This window comes from Lotus japonicus, chromosome 2, assembly GCF_012489685.1.
Source record: "Lotus japonicus ecotype B-129 chromosome 2, LjGifu_v1.2".
Lineage (NCBI taxonomy): Eukaryota > Viridiplantae > Streptophyta > Magnoliopsida > Fabales > Fabaceae > Lotus > Lotus japonicus.
The window spans coordinates 63592714-63611508 of NC_080042.1; the positions used below are offsets into that span (position 1 = coordinate 63592714).

Genomic DNA, 18795 nt, shown 5'->3' on the forward strand with positions numbered 1-18795 from the left:
AAGGACGCAAGCAGTCTCAATCTGGCGGTGTTTCACAGGAGAAACCCAAGGCGGGGAAGGACACCAGGGTAGCACAAGCTCCGCGTATACCAAGACCGGGACCATATCAAAACTCCAAACCCGGATTTCAAAATACTTGGCACAGAAATTCCCAAGGCCCCACTACAGCCTCAACTGGTCAGCATGGTGCCTCGCCAGCTCCAGTTCCACTTACCAAGTTGAATGCTCCTTTAAGTACCATTTTAAAAGCAGTTGGGCAGAAAAATGTTGTGCAATATCCACCACCGCCCCGGCGGCCGCCAGCTAATGTGGATACAAATAGATGGTGCGAGTACCACAAAGCGTTGGGGCATACCACAGATAATTGTTGGAACTTGAGGCGGGAAATTGATCGCTTGATTAAGGCTGGACATTTAGCAAATTTTGTAAAAGACACAACAGCACCAGAGGCCCCTAAGATAGCACAAGGGAACAAAGGCAAGGGAAAGGAGATAGTTGAAGAGTTGGGCGATCCTGTTGGGGAATGCTCATCTATTGCAGGAGGCTTCGGAGGGGGTGCAATTTCAAGCAAGGCTAGAAAGCGTTATGTGGCGGCAGTACATTCAGTACATGAGGCGTATGAAGGCGAGTGTTGGCTGAACCACTCTCCTATTATATTTACCCCTCAGGATTTTGCGCATGTTATTCCTCATGACAACGACTCAATTGTAGTAACAATCAGGGTTAACAATTACATGACGAAAAAAGTATTTCTAGACCAGCGATCTTCGGCGGACATCATTTATGGAGATGCCTTTGATCGCCTGGGCTTAAAGGAATCAGACTTGAAGCCATATAAAGGAACCTTGGTGGGATTTACAGGGGACCGTGTCAATGTACGTGGATACGTGGAAATACCAACTGCCTTTGGAGAAGGAGAGTTCGTTAAGAAGTTTCAAGTAAAGTACTTAGTCTTGGCGTGTAGAGCCAATTACAATGTACTCTTGGGGCGAGACACCCTCAACAAATTATGTGCGGTCATTTCAACTGCTCACTTAACTGTCAAATATCCAGCCTGCAATGGAAAGGTCGGGATACTACGCGACCAGAACGCAGCAAGAGAGTGTTATCTAAGAAGTGTGGCGCTCTATGGGCGAAAGGCCGCCATGGAAAGCCACCGAATTACAGAAATCTTTCCACAAGAGGGATTTAGTTTAGACCCAAGAGACGATGCTGATGATTTCCGCCCACAACCTCTGGAAGAAACCAAGCAGGTGCAAGTCAAGGATAAGTTTTTAAAGATTGGCAGCAGTTTAACAAAGGAGCAAGAGGAAAGATTGATCACCCTCCTGGGTGATAATTTGGATCTCTTTGCATGGACCATTAATGATGTACCAGGGATTGACCCCAATGTGATCACTCACAAACTGGCCATACGACCAGGGGCGACACCAGTCATCCAGCCAAGGCGAAGAATGAGTGATGAAAAGAATAAGGTCGTACAATTAGAGACTGAGAAACTAATCAAGGCTCGCTTCATCCGTGAGGTGCAGTACCCAACTTGGCTCGCCAATGTTGTGATGGTCAAAAAGGCCAATGGGAAATGGCGAATGTGCACAGACTACACAAGCTTGAACAAAGTGTGTCCCAAATATTCGTATCCACTTCCCAATGTTGATAAGCTTGTGGATGGAGCTTCCGGGAATGAGCTTCTAAGTCTCATGGATGCTTACTCAGGCTACAATCAAATTATAATGCATCCTTCTGACGAGGAAAGTACAACATTTATGACCAATCAGGCGAATTATTGTTACAAGACAATGTCTTTTGGTTTGAAGAACGCAGGAGCTACGTACCAACGGCTCATGGATAAAAAAATTTCAAGACAAGTAGGCAGGAATATGGAGGTATATGTGGATGACATGATTGTAAAGTCCGCCAGGGCTGGTGATCATGGCGGCGATCTTAAGGAAGCATTTACTCAATTAAGAACATATCAAATGAAGTTAAATCCTGAGAAGTGTTCTTTTGGGATCCAGGGAGGGAAGTTCTTGGGATTTATGTTAACGTCAAGAGGAATAGAAGTGAATCCTGATAAGGGGAGGGCGATCTTGGAAATGAAAAGCCCAACAAGCGTAAAAGAGGTTCAACGTTTAACAGGACGAATGGCCGCCTTATCACGTTTTTTGCCAATGGCGGGTGACAAAGCGGCCCCATTCTTCACCTGTCTAAAAAAGAATTCAATGTTTCAGTGGACAGAGGAATGTGAACAAGCTTTTACCAAGTTAAAAGAAACATTAGCAACGCTACCAGTACTGTCCAAGCCAACACCAGGCGTTCCCTTAATACTCTATTTAGCAGTCACTAACAAGGCGGTGAGTACGGTGTTGCTTCAGGAAGAAGGAAATAAACAGAAGGTTGTATATTTCGTGAGCCATACTTTGCAGGGGGCGGAATTGCGGTACCAAAAAATTGAAAAGGCGGCTTTGGCAATTCTGAAAACAGCAAGGCGCCTCAAGCCTTATTTCCAAAGTTTCCAAGTCAAAGTTAAAACTGATGTTCCCCTAAGGCAGGTACTCCAGAAGCCTGATTTATCAGGGCGATTGGTTAGCTGGTCGGTTGAGTTATCAGAGTATGATGTACAATACGAGCCCAGGGGTCAGGTTACAATCCAAAGTTTGATCGACTTTGTAGCGGAATTAACACCTACAGAAGGCGAGAAAACTCAAGGAGAATGGGTCCTGTCTGTGGATGGATCCTCCAATGACACTGGAAGTGGGGCGGGGATAACTATTGAAAGTCCAGACAAAATGGTCATTGAACAATCTTTAAAGTTTGAGTTCAAGGCGAGCAACAATCAATCCGAATATGAGGCTTTGATCGCCGGATTGAGGTTGGCCATTGAGTTGGGCGTTCAAAAGTTATTCATCAAAGGAGATTCAGATTCACAGTTGGTTGTTAAGCAGGTGAAGGGCGAGTATCAGGTGAAAGACCCGCAACTTTCCAAATACTTGGAAGTGGTGCGCAGATTAATGATGGAGGTCAAAGACATTAGGATAGAGCATGTCCCAAGAAGCCAAAATGAGAGGGCTGATGTGCTAGCAAAATTGGCAAGTACAGGGCGATTGGGCAATTATCAAACAGTCATTCAAGAAACCCTGCCTCGCCCAAGTATTGATTTGGTAGAAATAAAGTTTAAAGCAGTAAAGTCGGTAATTGAAGGCGAGACTTCCTGGATGGAGTCAGTCAAGACCTTCCTAGAGAACCCTCCAAAGGATGATGATCTGAACACGAGAGCAAAACGTAGGGAGGCCAGTTTTTACACGCTGGTGGATGGTGAGTTGTATCGGCGGGGAATTATGTCCCCTATGCTCAAATGTGTTGATACTAAGGATGCCCCGGGAATAATGGCGGAAGTCCACAAAGGAGTGTGCTCCAGTCATATCGGTGGGCGATCCTTGGCAGTAAAGGTTTTAAGAGCAGGATTTTATTGGCCAACAATGAAGAAGGATTGTCTGGAATATGTTAAGAAGTGTGAAAAATGTCAAGTCTTTTCTGACCTGCATAAGGCTCCACCGGAAGAATTAACAACCATGATGGCGCCTTGGCCATTCGCTATGTGGGGGGCTGACATTTTAGGACCATTCCCAGTAGCAAAGGCACAAATGAAGTATATCATCGTGGCGGTTGATTACTTCACCAAGTGGATAGAAGCTGAGGCAGTGGCGACTATCACAGCCGCCAAGGTCAGGAACTTTCTGTGGCGAAGGATTGTTTGCAGATTTGGGGTTCCCATGGCGTTAGTAATGGACAACGGAACCCAATTTACAAGTAGTGTTACCCGGGAATTTTGCGCAGAAATGGGAATTGAAATGCGGTTTGCCTCGGTAGAGCATCCACAAACCAATGGACAGGCTGAGTCAGCTAACAAGGTTATTTTGAAAGGCTTAAAGAAGAAGCTGGATGAAGCGAAAGGGCTTTGGGCGGAAGAATTGCCAGGCGTCCGATGGGCGTACAACACCACTGAACAGTCAAGCACGAGGGAAACCCCATATCGTTTGACTTATGGAACTGATGCCATGCTCCCTGTGGAGATTGCCAACCAAAGCTGGCGAGTGGCTCGGTTTAATGAGAATGACAATGGGGAAAATCTGATAGCGAGTCTAGTCATGCTGCCTGAGGAACAACGGGAGGCGCACATAAGAAATGAGGCGGGAAAAGTGAAGGTTGCAAGAAAGTTTTCAACAAAAGTGGTGCCAAGAAAGATGAGGGTAGGAGACTTAGTGCTCCGAAAAAATACCATACCTGACAAACACAACAAACTGTCGCCCAACTGGGGCGGGCCCTACAGGATTATAGGCGACGTGGGAGGAGGAGCGTATAAATTGGAACAACTTAACAGTCAAAAGGTTCCACGCACATGGAACGCCTCCCATCTGAAGCAGTATTTTAGTTAAAAGAAACAACAAAGGTGAATGAAGCCGCACTCTTTTTCCCTTTCTTTGTAGAGGTTTTTAATGAGGCGGCATATGTAAGAATGAAGGAACAATTGTTCCCATATATGAAAAAGTAATGAAAAGATCATTTCAACAGAATTGCTTATTTTTTGATTTATATTACGAGTTTTATGCAGTGCAAATCGTATCAAGGTATACAATACCACGAGTAAACCTTTCGGAATAAGAAAGTATCGCCATCAAATATTAAAAGCCTTGGCAATTCTAGTGGCCACTAGGAACCAAGCCTCGTTGAAAAATCGGCTAAGGTATATAAAGCCAAATAAAATGAAAATTTAGTAAACAACAGCTTAAAGGTAACAACGGTTGAAATTAAACAAGTTATATTGAAAAGGAGAAATGGGCGAAGCCCATACATGACTTAAAACAACAAAGAACAAAAAGAGCAAAAAGGGCAAGGCCCAAAGATGAAATTTGGACTAACAAAATAAAAACAATCTAAATTCAAGCCAGGTTCTCATTGTTGGCGTTGTTGGCCTGGCTTGCAACAGCTTGAGGGTCTTCCTTCCCTTGATCCTCATCCTTGTTCTGGTCATTCCCATCCTCGCCATTCCCTTCCTCGGGCTCACTGTCCGAATCAAACTGAGGAAGAAGGTCGAGGCCAATGTCATCATCGCCAACTACTTGACCATCCTTGATCTCCTTCAGATATCCTATGCGGGAAAGATCAAAGCCTGGTTCAACCACACTTATTTGCTCTTTGGCCGCCAGAAAGCCTTGAGCAAATTGGAGAGAGGCACGCCCTAAAATGGAAGCATTCAGGCGTTCATACTTCTTCTCCAGTTTTTGGCACTTGGCCTGAACAGTAGTGTGTTTGTCGTTGATGGCTTCTTTCAGAGACTTGGTCTTCTGAAGGAGCAGGTTAGAAGTCGCCAAGTCATCAGTTAACTTAGCACACTTCTCCTCAGCAAATTTCAGATTTTTGTTGGCGGTCTCGGCGTCAACCTTGGCTCGCTCATACGCAGTCTTATAATCGGCCGCCTTCTTCTCGAAACGATTCTTGGCCGATATCAATTCCTTCACACACTGAGCCATTCCTGCCACAGTGCTGGCGGCAGAGAGTGCATGAAAGATTGCTAGAGAAGCAATGTTGGGAGGGCCTTGACCGGAAATATCCTTGTGAATCCGGTTGTCAAAAGTGCAGGTCATGAAGTCCAACCCGTTGAAGTGAGGATCAGATAAGCTCAGCAAAGGGGGAGGAGCCTCGCCACCAATGGCTGAGCTAGGGCCAGCTTGGCTAAATGGAGTTGGCGGGCGGTTGATCAGCATGCTTGAGTCCTGGTGGGGTGGCGGGATATTGTCATTTCCCTTCTTTTTCTCCGCATGATGACTTTTGGAAGCCAAACCGGCCGGATCGAGAGTGGACTGGTGAAGAGGTTTGCCACCAGCACCTGAAGTTCTTTGGCGCTTAGGGTCCCTGGCGTTATCAGAGCCCGAAGCACCCTCATTCTTCTTCTTTTGCTCAGCTTCGGCGGCCCTTTTCTTCGCCGCCGCAGCAGACTGGGCGAGGTATTCCTTCATCTTAATTGGGTTTGCGTCAACCTTGCTTTTTCCCGTCGTAGCTGCATGGAAAGCATCAATTAGACGAGATACATGAACAAAAAGAAAAACAAGTTATGTGCAAAGATTATAAACTTACTAAAAAATTGATCTAAAGTGCCGGATTTCGACGCCTCAATCAAGTCATGACCAGAGATTACTGGTAGTGTGCGAAGATAATCGGCGATGCCTTGCTCAGAATCATCCAAGGCGTCATATGAAACGGATATTTTTCGGCGAGGGTTTTTTGTCCAGTAAAAGGGGAAGAGAGGATTGTTGTCGGAATCCTGGAACAAGTTCTTTATTTCGGGCGACTCCATAACTTTGAAGTATTTTTTCTGCCACACTTTGTAGTGGCTTTTAAGGGCGGTGAATCGGCTCATGTTCTTACGGGCTAAAAGGGGAACCCACTTAACGGATGTAGATTTTGTGGTGACTGACTTATAGAAAAGAAAAAACAAGGGGTAGGTGGGAGTAAAACTCAAGTGTTCGCAGAGAATTTCAAAGCAGCGGATAAAACCCCAGGCGTTGGGTTGAAGTTGACAAGGCGCCACGTTCAGAAAGGAAAGAACGTGACATATAAAAGGCGAGAACGGGAGTTTGATATTCAAGTCTAAGAAAAAATAACCATAAACAAAAAAGAAATCGGGCGATTCATCGGCTGGCTCTTTGCGCAAAAGAACACAGTCATCCTCACCACATGGAAGAACATTCAACTGAAGATCTTCATTATTAGAGGTGGCGGGATTTATCTTGGTAAACCCCTGGGTAGATATTCGAAGCGAGTTGATGCATCATGCTTCCCCAGATGGACCGCCAAAGACATTTATCTTCAACCAAATGCGCGTTCGAACGCCATTCGGGCGAGGACAAGTCTCCATTGGAAGAAAGAATGGAATCTACCGAGCCGGCGGGTTCGGAATCCTCGTGAGTGGAAGGCGAGGAGTGAATTTCAATAACAGTGGGGGCAACAACTTCCTCCTCCGTAGAGGGTGAAGAAAGTTCCAGGGAAGAAATGCTGGTGTTTTGCAACGACATACGGGGCAGTTTCATAAAAAGAAAAAAAAAAGAAGATGAACAGACTCAAGAAGAAAAAAGAAGATGAACAGATTCAAGAAGAAAAAAGAAGTAAACGAAGAGTTTCAAGAAAGAGGAAGAACTAACCGGAGGAAGAACTGCAGGATTAAGTAAGGAGGACGTCGGCTATGGGGGAGCACCGCGCAATGACGACGGCCGGAGCAAGGAAGGTTCGCCGGAGTTTGAAGAGGAAAAAGTAAGAATTGCAGAGAAAGTTTTCAGGAAAAGAGTTTTAGAAAAGTGAAAGGTGAAAAGTAAAAAGGGGTTTTTATAGAGGGAAAAGGAGGAGAGAGAATGAGTGGGGGAAGATCGTGAAGAGACGAGGGATTCGAAATTTGAAAAGGCATGAACTGAAAAGATGTAACTCCTCGAGACGCACAACCGCATTTATGGCAAATGATGACGAAATCCCGGAAAACAAGGATTACGTGCGTCAGTTGAAAAGACGTGATTGACGGTTATGACAATGGCGATATATCTACGAAAACGGGAATGAAGATGGCGAAACATAAATGTGGCGTCATATCAACGAACAACGAAATGGCGATGAATGAGTAAACAATAAAGGCGGGCTACGAAGACATTTCGACTCAAGTTATCCGAGCCTCATGTCTTGGGGGCATGTGGACTGGGCGGGACATAAAGGATGTTTATGCCCGCCCAAAATGAACAATAACTGACCGAAGACAGCCATGGCGGGAACAATGACACAACGAGCTTCTTTGCCTTTCCTTAGGTGGACCCACGAGCCAGCTGGAAGATTCCTTTGGATTTGTCTTATATGTACAGGGATTTGGGCCCTGATTGTCAGGCCCAAATATAGGAAAAGTCCATGTCATGATTTTACCCTCTATAAAAGGGAAGGTTATCAGCTTGTACGAAACAACTTTTTCAGCATTAATGAGAATATTCCTTTTATGATATTTTTACCATTTTGAGTGCTCTGCTAGGGTTTACTTTCTGTCATTCTCTTACGTAAGCATTCCCTAGTACAGAACAGCATCCAAGGGATTTTAAATGCAATCTGTGATCAAAATACATGCATCCGGGTGTGTCTACAATAGCAACCACATCATTATTTTGCAATCAAAATTATCACCATGTGTTTATTAAACCATACGATATCACTTTTGTGTAGGGAATTGAGCGTCGTATGGAAGCTATGGAAGATCAATGTCTAACTATTTCTAAGGACTTGAAACAGGTTCTGACTCTACATGAATCCAACACATTCTCAAGATTCCAAATGACCCCAAAAGTTGATATGGTTGGAAACAAAAAAAAAGGAGGTGCATGTTACACCTCCTTCAAGGATCAAACAAAAAACCACATTAACACCTAAACACTCAAAACAAAGCAGGGAAATTCCACCATCGCCTGTGCTCTCGAAGGTTATAATGGACATATCATCTGATGATGATGATGCTACTCATTATGATGAAGGAGTGAACTTGGCTGACAACCATGTGTCCAGAATGCATATTTCACTACCAAATGTTAAAAAGGGCGTTAAAAAGATCTTCCTACATGAAAAGTTCACAACCAAGAAGGTTGTTGGTAGTGCTTTCCGCAGAGTTCAAAGTGTAAAGCCCCATTAAACCCTTGTATGTATTACTTTCATTTTGACTTAGTATATTTTTTATTTCAGTGTTGGAAGGTAAAATAATAGACATGAAATGAATATCTACAGGTTAATGTTGTCAACTCTGTTGCACTTCAAGCAAGGAGGTTGTCATTCACTCACCAACTGATAATAGAAACAAAAAGGTTAAGATTGAGTCAGCTTCATCTGTGGATGCTGACATAAAACCTGATCAACAACTACCTGGAAGTAGCAGAAACAAGGATGTTGCTAGGGGAAAGAAACCTGCATGTGATGTACTAAGAAGTGTGTCACCATGTTCTCCTAAGGTTAAACAAGTGTTGGAATTACCTAAACCTTAACTTAACACCTAATTTTTATGATATTATTTAACATTCCATGTTTATGGTGTTTTGTTCACAGAACTTGACAAATTTGTTCATGCCAACTACACAAATGGGTTTGAACACTGACCAAGAAAACCTTGTTGATTATGTGTTCAGCAATACATTGGATCCAAGGTAAAAAAGCTTCCAAATTACAATTCACATTGGACATTGAAATGATTTTAACTTTGGAACAATACTCACACTTACAGCGAAGTTCTATTCCTCAGGGTGAGACTTATGGTACACGTAAGGATTTTCAACGATTGTGTCCAGGTGTCATAGTGGAGAAAGAGGTAACTTAAGGGTTTGCTACAATAGGCATGCCATGAGCTTATGATATTGGCAAGAAAGATATTTTCATAAATATTGAATAAATCTTAAATAGATAATGGCATGCATGAGCTAGATGCCTAACACTATTGTTTTTTAGATTGTGCTGTTCATGGCCTTGAAAATCAATTGGATCCAAAGCTTGACACCTACACCAACAGTGTGGGCTTTTCCACCCTCATTTGTGGTAAGTAATGTAACAACATTGAAAGGGGCAAACCCTAGCACACTCACTGAGAAATACCTCAAAGACTCATTAGTAGCCTAAATATTCCTTTTTTCTTTGTAATCTTCCAGGTGGATGTTATGAAAGGGACAAGCCATATCACACTCACTGAGAAATACCTCAAAGACTGGATGCCAGCATTTGATAATCTACACTATGTATGTCACTCAATCAAAGTACTTTTTTGCATAATCAAAAATTTATTACACATGGGAACACTAACCATGATAAATGTGATTAGGTTTACATTCCCATTGAGGATTGTTGTGGTCTTTGGTACATGGCAGTAATTTCTGTCACAGACCAAATGGTTTACTTCTTGGAATCAGGTTGTATGAGTATAAATGATTTGACAAGAAAAAATACTATCAGGGGATTGGTAAGAAGCTTTATTCAAGTTGGCCCTACTAGAGTATATCTAACTTCACTTTACACTACATGTTCATAACCACATTTTTGTTGGTTTTCCTAGTGTGGAGCAATATCTCAGATTGTTTTCACTCAATACATGACATCAAACAGCCTAACTCAACTTCTTGGAGTGGAAGGATGGGAGATTTCAGTTGTTGATGGGATCAACAATACTGGACCTGGAAGATAGTAAATATCACTTTCAATATTTCCTTCCTGCAATTAGTTTTCTTCATGAGGGAATTAACAGGACCATTTTAATTACATTGTAGTTATAACTCGGCAGTTTGGGTCCTTCATTGGATGGATATGGAAGATTTTTTCAATCCACACATATGTGGAGAGGTAATTAAAACTTTCTTCTCTAAGTCCAAAATATCTATTCATAAATACTCCATAGTCACTAAACTATGGCCCTGCCCTAAACTATACTATATTTGGTTTTGCCTATGTGATGTAGATTGATGAAGATTCAGTTCGCATGAAGATTTTCATTGGCTTGTTGCAAGGATTACACAACCAGTGCAGAGCAGAATTGCATATGAAGGCTGAATCCTATTGCAACACAAAAAAGTGATTGTCTTTTATGTAGTTGGTCCTATGTTTTGTTTATGTCTATGTCTTTTATTTAGTTGGCCCAATGTGTACTTGGCCTTTGTGTTTTCTTTTATGTCCTAAGTGGCCCAATGTGTTCTTGGCCCTTTTCTTATTTAGTCCAATTAAGAGCTTATGAGATTAGATAATGCCCAGTCTTTTGGATCCATGTAATCTGGGCATTTATTTTGTAGGAAAGAGTCTTTTTGCTGTTGTACTGGGGCTGTACTTAGCTATTGCAATGCTTTTAATTAAAGGAGGTTCTTGTTTCAAATAGGCTTAATTCCATTTTGGGCCCCTGATGTTTTAAAAATGAGCGATTGGGGCCCCCCGTGTTTAAACATAGCGGTCAGGCACCCCAACGTTTCAAAAACGTGCGTTTCAGGCCCTTCTGTTAAGTACCGTTAGTTTGACCAAACGGAGCCAGTGACGTGGAATTTCTTTTTCATTTTAACATTATATTTTTTACCAAAAAATTCCCCCCCAATTCACCAACCCGATTCCCCCCAATTTTAACCCTAATTTCATCCTAATTTAGCAAACCATGGAATCTTCACCCCTCACCCTCAACTCTCTGAACAACTTCTTCAGCAAAACCAACAAGATTTAACTGAGTTGAATCATTTCATGGAGATTTAGCAAAGTGTGAAGCGGATGGTCCACAAGAAATGGGGTTCACCAAAAGCAGCAAAAGAGTCTGAAAAATTCCCAGAACCAATCACTACCCCAAGGCTGAAGTGGAAGAAGCTCTTCTTCCACAGCATCAACCCTTCAAAACCCAACAGCAACAACAAAACCCAGAACCCTCCAGAAGAGTTCCTCTGCCCCATTTCAGGTTCCATCATGGCAGACCCTGTCATCGTCTCCTCCGGCCACTCCTTCGACCGTGCCTCCGTCCAAGCCTGCAAGGATCTCAACTTCACCCCTCAACTTCCTGATGGTAACACCCCTGATTTCTCCGTCGTCATTCCCAACCTTGCCCTCAAATCCTCCATTCTCAAATGGTGCCAAACCCAAACCACCACCGCACCCAACACCGCCACCACAGAGAACCTCGTTCGCACACTAATGGCTTCCAAGCCGCCACCACCAAAAGACCCACCTGTGAATCTCTTCACCCGCGCAGAAACTCAAGTCCCTCTGCGACCAACCCACCTCTACACGAGCTCCGAGGAATCCATAGCCACCGCAACTTCATCATCAACCCCGCCACTGCAATTCTCAACGCAACCCAGTTGCTGCTACTCTTCCCCTTCCTCCTCTGAACTCGAACCAGCAACAACCCCAGAAGAATAAGAAATCGTATTTGAATCGAACGAGCTTCTTCCTCGGTTCTTACTCTCCGCGCTTCTTCCCCCCTTCTCTTTGAGCTTCTTCCTTTCTCCTTCTCTTCGAGCTTCTTCTTCTCCCCTTCTCTTCTTCTTCATCTTCCTTTCTTCAATTAGGTTAAAATTGGGGGAGGGGAATCGTGTTTCTGATTTGGGGAATGAGTTTGGGTAAAAAATATAATGTTAAAATGAAAAAGAAATTCCACGTCAATTAATGAAAGGGGTTCCGTTTGGTCAAACTAACGGTACTTAACAGAAGGGCCTGGAACGCACGTTTTTGAAACGTTGGGGTGCCTGACCGCTACGTTTAAACACGGGGGGCCCCGATCGCTCATTTTTGAAACATCAGGGGCCCAAAATGGAATTAAGCCTTTCAAATAACATGCTCCTATCACTTCAAAATATTGAATTAGTAGGAAGTCTAATTTTGGCAAGCCAATCTCTCACATTTAAGCTCATGAATTCTCACATTTGGACAACAACATCAACATATGACCATCAGAACTAAACATTATCAATTCAATACCAGATTTGGTCGAGAAAACTGATTTATGGATCAAAATTTACCATTACATCAAGCACTATCAAGCACCACATGATTCTCACAAAATGACTTAACTACACTGCAATAAAAGGCATTGAAAACAATGGAAAATTTATCTTGCATCACCAACCCCATACAACCCATACAAGACTTTATCTTGCGATTCATACTACCAATTAGTCATTCAATTACATTCATCATGCTCAAACCAAGGCAAAATTTAGGCACATTCCATTGCATTCATCATGCACAAATTAAGGGAAAATAAATTTAGTTAAGGGAAAATTTAGGCAAGGACAAAAAACCATAAATTGCAATGTTTTCAACAATAGATGGGATACGAACTTCTTGTCAAGTTTTCAAACATCTCTTTCCACGTCTTGCATCCTTTTTCACGAATTTTCATCGAGGTCCAGCCAGAGGATCTAGCCAACGAAATTGATTCATGCATCGGGTGTCGTCACTTCAAACGAATGTCTGGAAAACCATCTGGGTTGATTTCGAGCTCACCCTCACCCTCACCCTCACCCCATTTCAGAGAGGTCCAACCAGAGGAAACAAGCTCGGGGTCTTTGATTCCGGGCTGGTTCACAAATGGTGATCTGGGTTCCTTCATGCATCATGAGTTCAAGCGTGCATCATGATCTGGGTTGATTGATTTTAATATCTGGCACAAAATTGGTTGATGTCGACCTCCCCCAACTTAAGTTGCAGGTGGGATAACAAATAATGAAGAAGGGAAAGAATGGTGGTTGTTTGATGGGGCCGTTCCGTTACAATACAGGGTAAATTTGCAATTTCACATGAGCCTACTATAGCAATTATGTAGGAGCCTTCTTTTGCAATTTATTTAATTCCGAAGGAGGAAACAACAATTAAAAGTGAAACATACATGGCTAGTACCCGGTAATGCATCACAGCCGTTCATTTATTTAATTATTATATCCAACAGTTATTTTCGCTCGTGTATGTGTACACCATTTGATCGGTTGTGCACCGTAGCCTTTGCCAATAATTTAATATTGAGATAATTACATTTCACTACTTTATTATTTTTCTATCATTAAATAATTAAAATTTTCCAAATATAAATTAATCTTAAGCTAATTTTTTAAAGGGACCTTAAGCTAATTTGGGTTCCTTGTTTTTTTTTTTGTTTTTCCTTATCCTCTTTGTCGTTATGCATAAAAAAATACTAACTATACTTTTTTTTTGTACATCGGAAAATTAACAAAAGCGAAACAACAAAAGAAAGAAAGCAGGGGGACTAGCGCATGACTAGTCTATCCTTCAACAGGAAATACTCCAACTCCGGAGGAGCAGCAGCAAAGTCCTTGACACCCGCGACTTGAGAGAAAGCACCATGACGAGCAAGCCAATCAGCTGGACCATTACCCTCCCTATTAATCCAATTCAGCGTACACTGTCAATTTCTGTTAAGAAGCTCGCAGATCCCTCCCAAAACATCAGCATGGTCATGCATCCGCCAACGATCACCACCTCTCAACACCGCAATCAGACCCGCACAATCCACTTCACACAAAACCCGCCGGTGACCATGGTTCCACGTCATAATCAACCCATTCCGAAGTGGTAATGCCTCAACGAGGAAAGGATTGCCATTGCTGCCATGGCTCGCAAAGCCTAGAATCCAATAACCATGGCAGTCACGCAGAAGCCCGCCTCCGCCCATACGATGATCCACATCATGGTAGCTGCCGTCAGTGTTCAATTTCACAAACCCCGGCGACGGAGGCTGCCAACGATAAATTAAAAATGTGCTCTCATCCACTGCATTATCACCTGCAAACTGAATGACCTCGTCATGACGAAGTTTCTGCCACGCTACTTCGAGCGTCCAAGGAAGGGGATCTAACAACATATTATTGCGCCATTTCCACACGCCCCAAAGGCCAGCAAGGAAGCGGAGAAAGTTGTTACTCTAGAGCTGAGTACGGACCCAGGTCTTGCAATCAACCAGCCAAAAATTCTGCCAATGCAGCGCCCCCAATCTCCCCCAAAGCTCTCTGGAATGGGGACAATCTCGCAGACAATGAGTAGCATCTTCAGGGCCTTTCGAGCAGCGAGCACAATCTAGCGAGGAAGCTAACTGACTATGGAACCTTTTCGCGTTTGTTGGTAAAGCATCCTGGAGCACCATCCAAATAAAAAATCGAAGCTTTTCAGGGACTGCCAGCTTCCAAACCAAAGCCACGACTCACCATGGCTGATGACCCTAGTTTAGTAGTGTTTTCAGGGTCATTTCTTAGTTAGTTTTGAGTCTTTTTGTTGAGTCTCATGTAGTGTTTCATGCATTGTCATGCATTTTTGTCTTTCTTTGTGTTTTTATTTTGTTTTTGTATTTTTGTAGTTTTATAAGGACCTTTCATGCATTTTGATTAGCTAGAGGACTTGCATATCTTTTCTATTTTAATTGAAGGTTCTCCTTGCTAATTAACTCTTTGAAGCTTCTAGATATCTCTTTTACTTTGTGCCTAAGTTACCATGTCTGAAACTGATGGATGAGGAAGGGCAAGAAGCTTGGAATTGAAGGAGGGCTTAAAGAGGCTTGAAGAGGAGTTACAAGGAGCTGAAAAGTCTGTTCCAGCGAAGCTTGAGCGCCTAGGCGCTGGGAATTGGCGCCTAGGCGCTAGTGCAATTTCCTGAAGCTTTTGGAATTGGCGCCTAGGCGCTGGGAATTGGCGCCTAGGCGCCAGACACCTCCAGAGAGCATGTTTCTGGGCTGGAATTGGCGCTCAGGCGCTCTGAATTGGCGCCTGAGCGCCCAGACTCGACTGTTTTGGCTATAAATTGGTTTTTAGACATTTCTCTTGGAACCTTTTGTCATTTTATCATATTTTCATAAGTTAGAAGAGAGGGTTTGAGTTCTGGAGCTTCAGGAGCTTTCTCTAAGCCCTATGTTTCAGGTTTCATCTTTCTTTTCTTGTATGGATTTCATAGCCATGTTTGGCTAAAACCCCTTTTGCTTTGGGTTCTTTGTAAGACTTACGATGTTTTAATCTTAATTCCTATTTCTATTCATGATTCCTCTGAGTAAACCCTTGAATCTCATATCCATGCTTTATGTTTCAAGTTAGAACATGTGCTAGCTTTATGCTTTTCTATAATAGAACAGAAGTTTGTTATAGATTAGGGACTTGTTGTGGGATTACCTCTTCTATACTTGCTACTAGGAATAGAGGAAGGGTTGGGGTTTGTTGGCCTGAATTGCATGCTTAATGCCTTTAGCAAATGTTTAGGTTATCAAGGAATTGTGCCTATCTTTTGGCTTGAGAGGATTGTCTATGCGAGGCATCGATAGATGATTGATTAGGCTAGAACATCAAGGAGAGACTCAGAGTTTTGTGGATAGAATAGGTTGATTAGAACTGAATTAGTCAAGCAAGAACCTAAGGCATGCTCACCATTGTTCTCACACACTTATATTTCAATTGCTTGTTAATTAGTCACCTAAACAATCAACCTTAAAACTAAATTTTACTCGCTTTCTTATCGTGAACTCGAGGCTTAAACTGAATTCACATTCCAATTCCCTGTGGTTCGATAAATTAAAACCGGGTAGATTCTGTACACTTGCAGATTGACCAACAATGGCCAACATCAACCTCATCTCGGTCCCTCAACCAGTGATAACCATCACGCACAGAGTATATACCATCTCCCAATCCTGTCCATATTGGCCACAATCCGAGGCTCTACTTGAGTGAAGAAGTCGCTGATATCTTGAGGAAGCATGGTAGCCATTCGATCAAGATTCCACTGATTTCCCACCACCAAATCACGAAGACACATAGATGTGTCTAATATGTTCACGAAAAACACCTTCTCTGCCAGTTTTCCATTCCCCGTCCAGTTATGGTACCACACTAAAGAGGAGCCCTCACCCAATCTGAACTGAAAACCATCACGAAGACGGTCCCGGGCCTTCAAGATTCCCTACCAAATTGGCGAGGAATTCGAACGGTGCCCAGCGTTGAAGATGGACTCTCCCCTGAGGTATTTATGAGACAAGACCTGCACCCACAACTTTGAAGAATTGTTAGCTAAAAGCCATACTGCTTTACCCAACAAAGAGGTATTAAAATCATCCATGTCCTTTATGGCCAAACCACCATGCTCTTTGTCCCTAGTTATAGTATTCCAATTGACCCGATGCCAACCTCGTTGGCCATTCCTCTTAGCCCACACAAATCCCCTCATCATCTGATTAATTTTGTCAGTGATGCTCCTAGGAAGCCCGAAAACTTGCATGGTGTAAGTTGGAATAGCGGCTATCACCGACTTAGCCAAACACACACGCCCTGCCATGTTAAGTAAATTTGTCTTCCAAGATGCCAATTTCCGCTGAATGTTCTCAAGCAAATAGTTAAACCTTCCCCTTGAGATCCTTCCTCTCGCCAAAGGAAATCCAAGATATTTACCCAGGTCACGAACATAGGGAATCGGGGCTATGCTGCGGATCTCCTCTCTCACAATATGATTAACCCCCTTGGAAGAAATAGCTTTGGACTTAGACATGTTGATCTTCAAACCAGAATGTTGACAAAAATTCCTAAGAGTCTCCGCCACCAATTGAACCTGAACGGTTGTTGCTTGACAAAACAAGAGCACATCGTCAGCGAAAAAGAGATGAGATATTAGGGGGCCACCCGGAGCATTTCTGATTGGTTTCCACAAACCCGAATCCACAAGCCTATGAATATTAACTGATAACCGCTCCATGCATAAGATGAACAGATACGGGGAGAGAGGATCCCCTTGCCTTAGGCCACGCCCGGGTTTAAAAGAGGGAAGGCGAGACCCATTCCACAGAATCGAAAGAGTAGAGCCACTCACACACCTCATGATAAGCTGAACCAATCTATCTGAGAAACCAAAATGTTCCAAGGTATCCTTCAAGTAGGCTCAGGAAACACTATCATATGCTTTCTCCAAGTCGATCTTGAAAGCCAAAGTTCCCTTCCTAGCTGAAGAAGAACCCATATAATGGATGATCTCCTGAGCTAAGAAAGCATTATCCATTGTACCTCTACCCGGAAAGAAGCTGTTTTGCATAGAACCAATCAGCCGGTTCAAGAAAGGTCGAACTCCATTGACCACTACCTAGGTTATCAATTTATAAGCCACATTACAGAGACTTATCGGCCGAAATTCTTTCACCGTCGACGAGCTGTCCACTTTTAGAATGAGAACGATCAAAGTTTCCAAAAGCTTATCATCAATTCTACCAAACTCGAAAGCATCCCGAACCACTCTCCATAGATCATCACCAACCAAATCCCAATTTTTCTTGAAGAAGAAGGGATGAAAGCCATCGGGTCCTGGCGCTGCCAAGGATCTCATCATCATTAGAGCATGTCGCACTTCCTCTTTGAGCACCGGGGAGTCGAGGACAAGATTCTCTGCTGCTGATAACATAAGGATCAAATCGGGTTGGGGAGGAGTGCTAGGAAGGCTAGTATCCGCCGCAAAAAGACCTTGAAAATAATTTTGAATTTCAGCCTTTAAGGTTTCACGATCATCACACCAAGATCAATCGCCAAGTTTAAGCCGAAGAATTTTGTTTCTATTTCTTCTAATAACAGTATGGGCATGAAAGTATGATGTGTTCTTATCCCCAAATCTGACTCTATTTTCTCTGGCCTTTTGGTACCAGAGAAGCTCCTCTTGCTTAAGAAGAGATCTATATTCAGCTTGCAATTCAGCTTCAAAACGGGTCATGTCAGACGTCACCCGGTAAACCCCCCTCAAACGACCTTCCACCCACTGCTTGCGCTTAAGAATGTTGCCAAACACTTCCTTATTAAAAGTGCAAGAGAGAATTCGAACCTCGTTAAGTTTCCCAGCAATATTTTCCTCCCTTGCGTTCCAAGTCGATTCCACCACCCCCTTGTACTGAGGATGGTCTACCCAAGCAGCTAAAAAACGGAAGGGTCGATCAGTATTCACAATCACATTAGCACTACAATGGATAAGAAGAGGGCAATGATATGAATGAATGCGATGAAGGGCTTCGACATAGGCCTCTGGAAAAGCAATACGCCACGCCGCATCCCCCAAAGCACGGTCCAACCTCTTTGACAAAACCAATCGGTTATTATTTCTCTTGAACCAAGTGTATTTACCCCCTATCATTCCCAGGTCCACCATCCCACAATTTTCCAGAACAGATGCGAACCTGCTAGCCTGGGTCGCCAAGAAGTCACCTCCACGAACCTCTCCAGGATGAAGAATCTCATTCATGTCCCCGACAATGAG

The 18795-nt window shown here is 43.1% G+C and overlaps 1 protein-coding gene across 1 annotated transcript; it reads left to right on the forward strand.

Annotated features, from left to right (window-relative positions):
* Positions 1-11298: 11298 nt before the first annotated feature.
* On the forward strand, positions 11299-11940 carry LOC130736823 (U-box domain-containing protein 40-like). Its single transcript, XM_057588605.1, has one exon. The coding sequence runs from the start codon at positions 11299-11301 to the stop codon at positions 11938-11940; it is 642 nt and encodes a 213-aa protein (XP_057444588.1).
* Positions 11941-18795: the final 6855 nt, after the last annotated feature.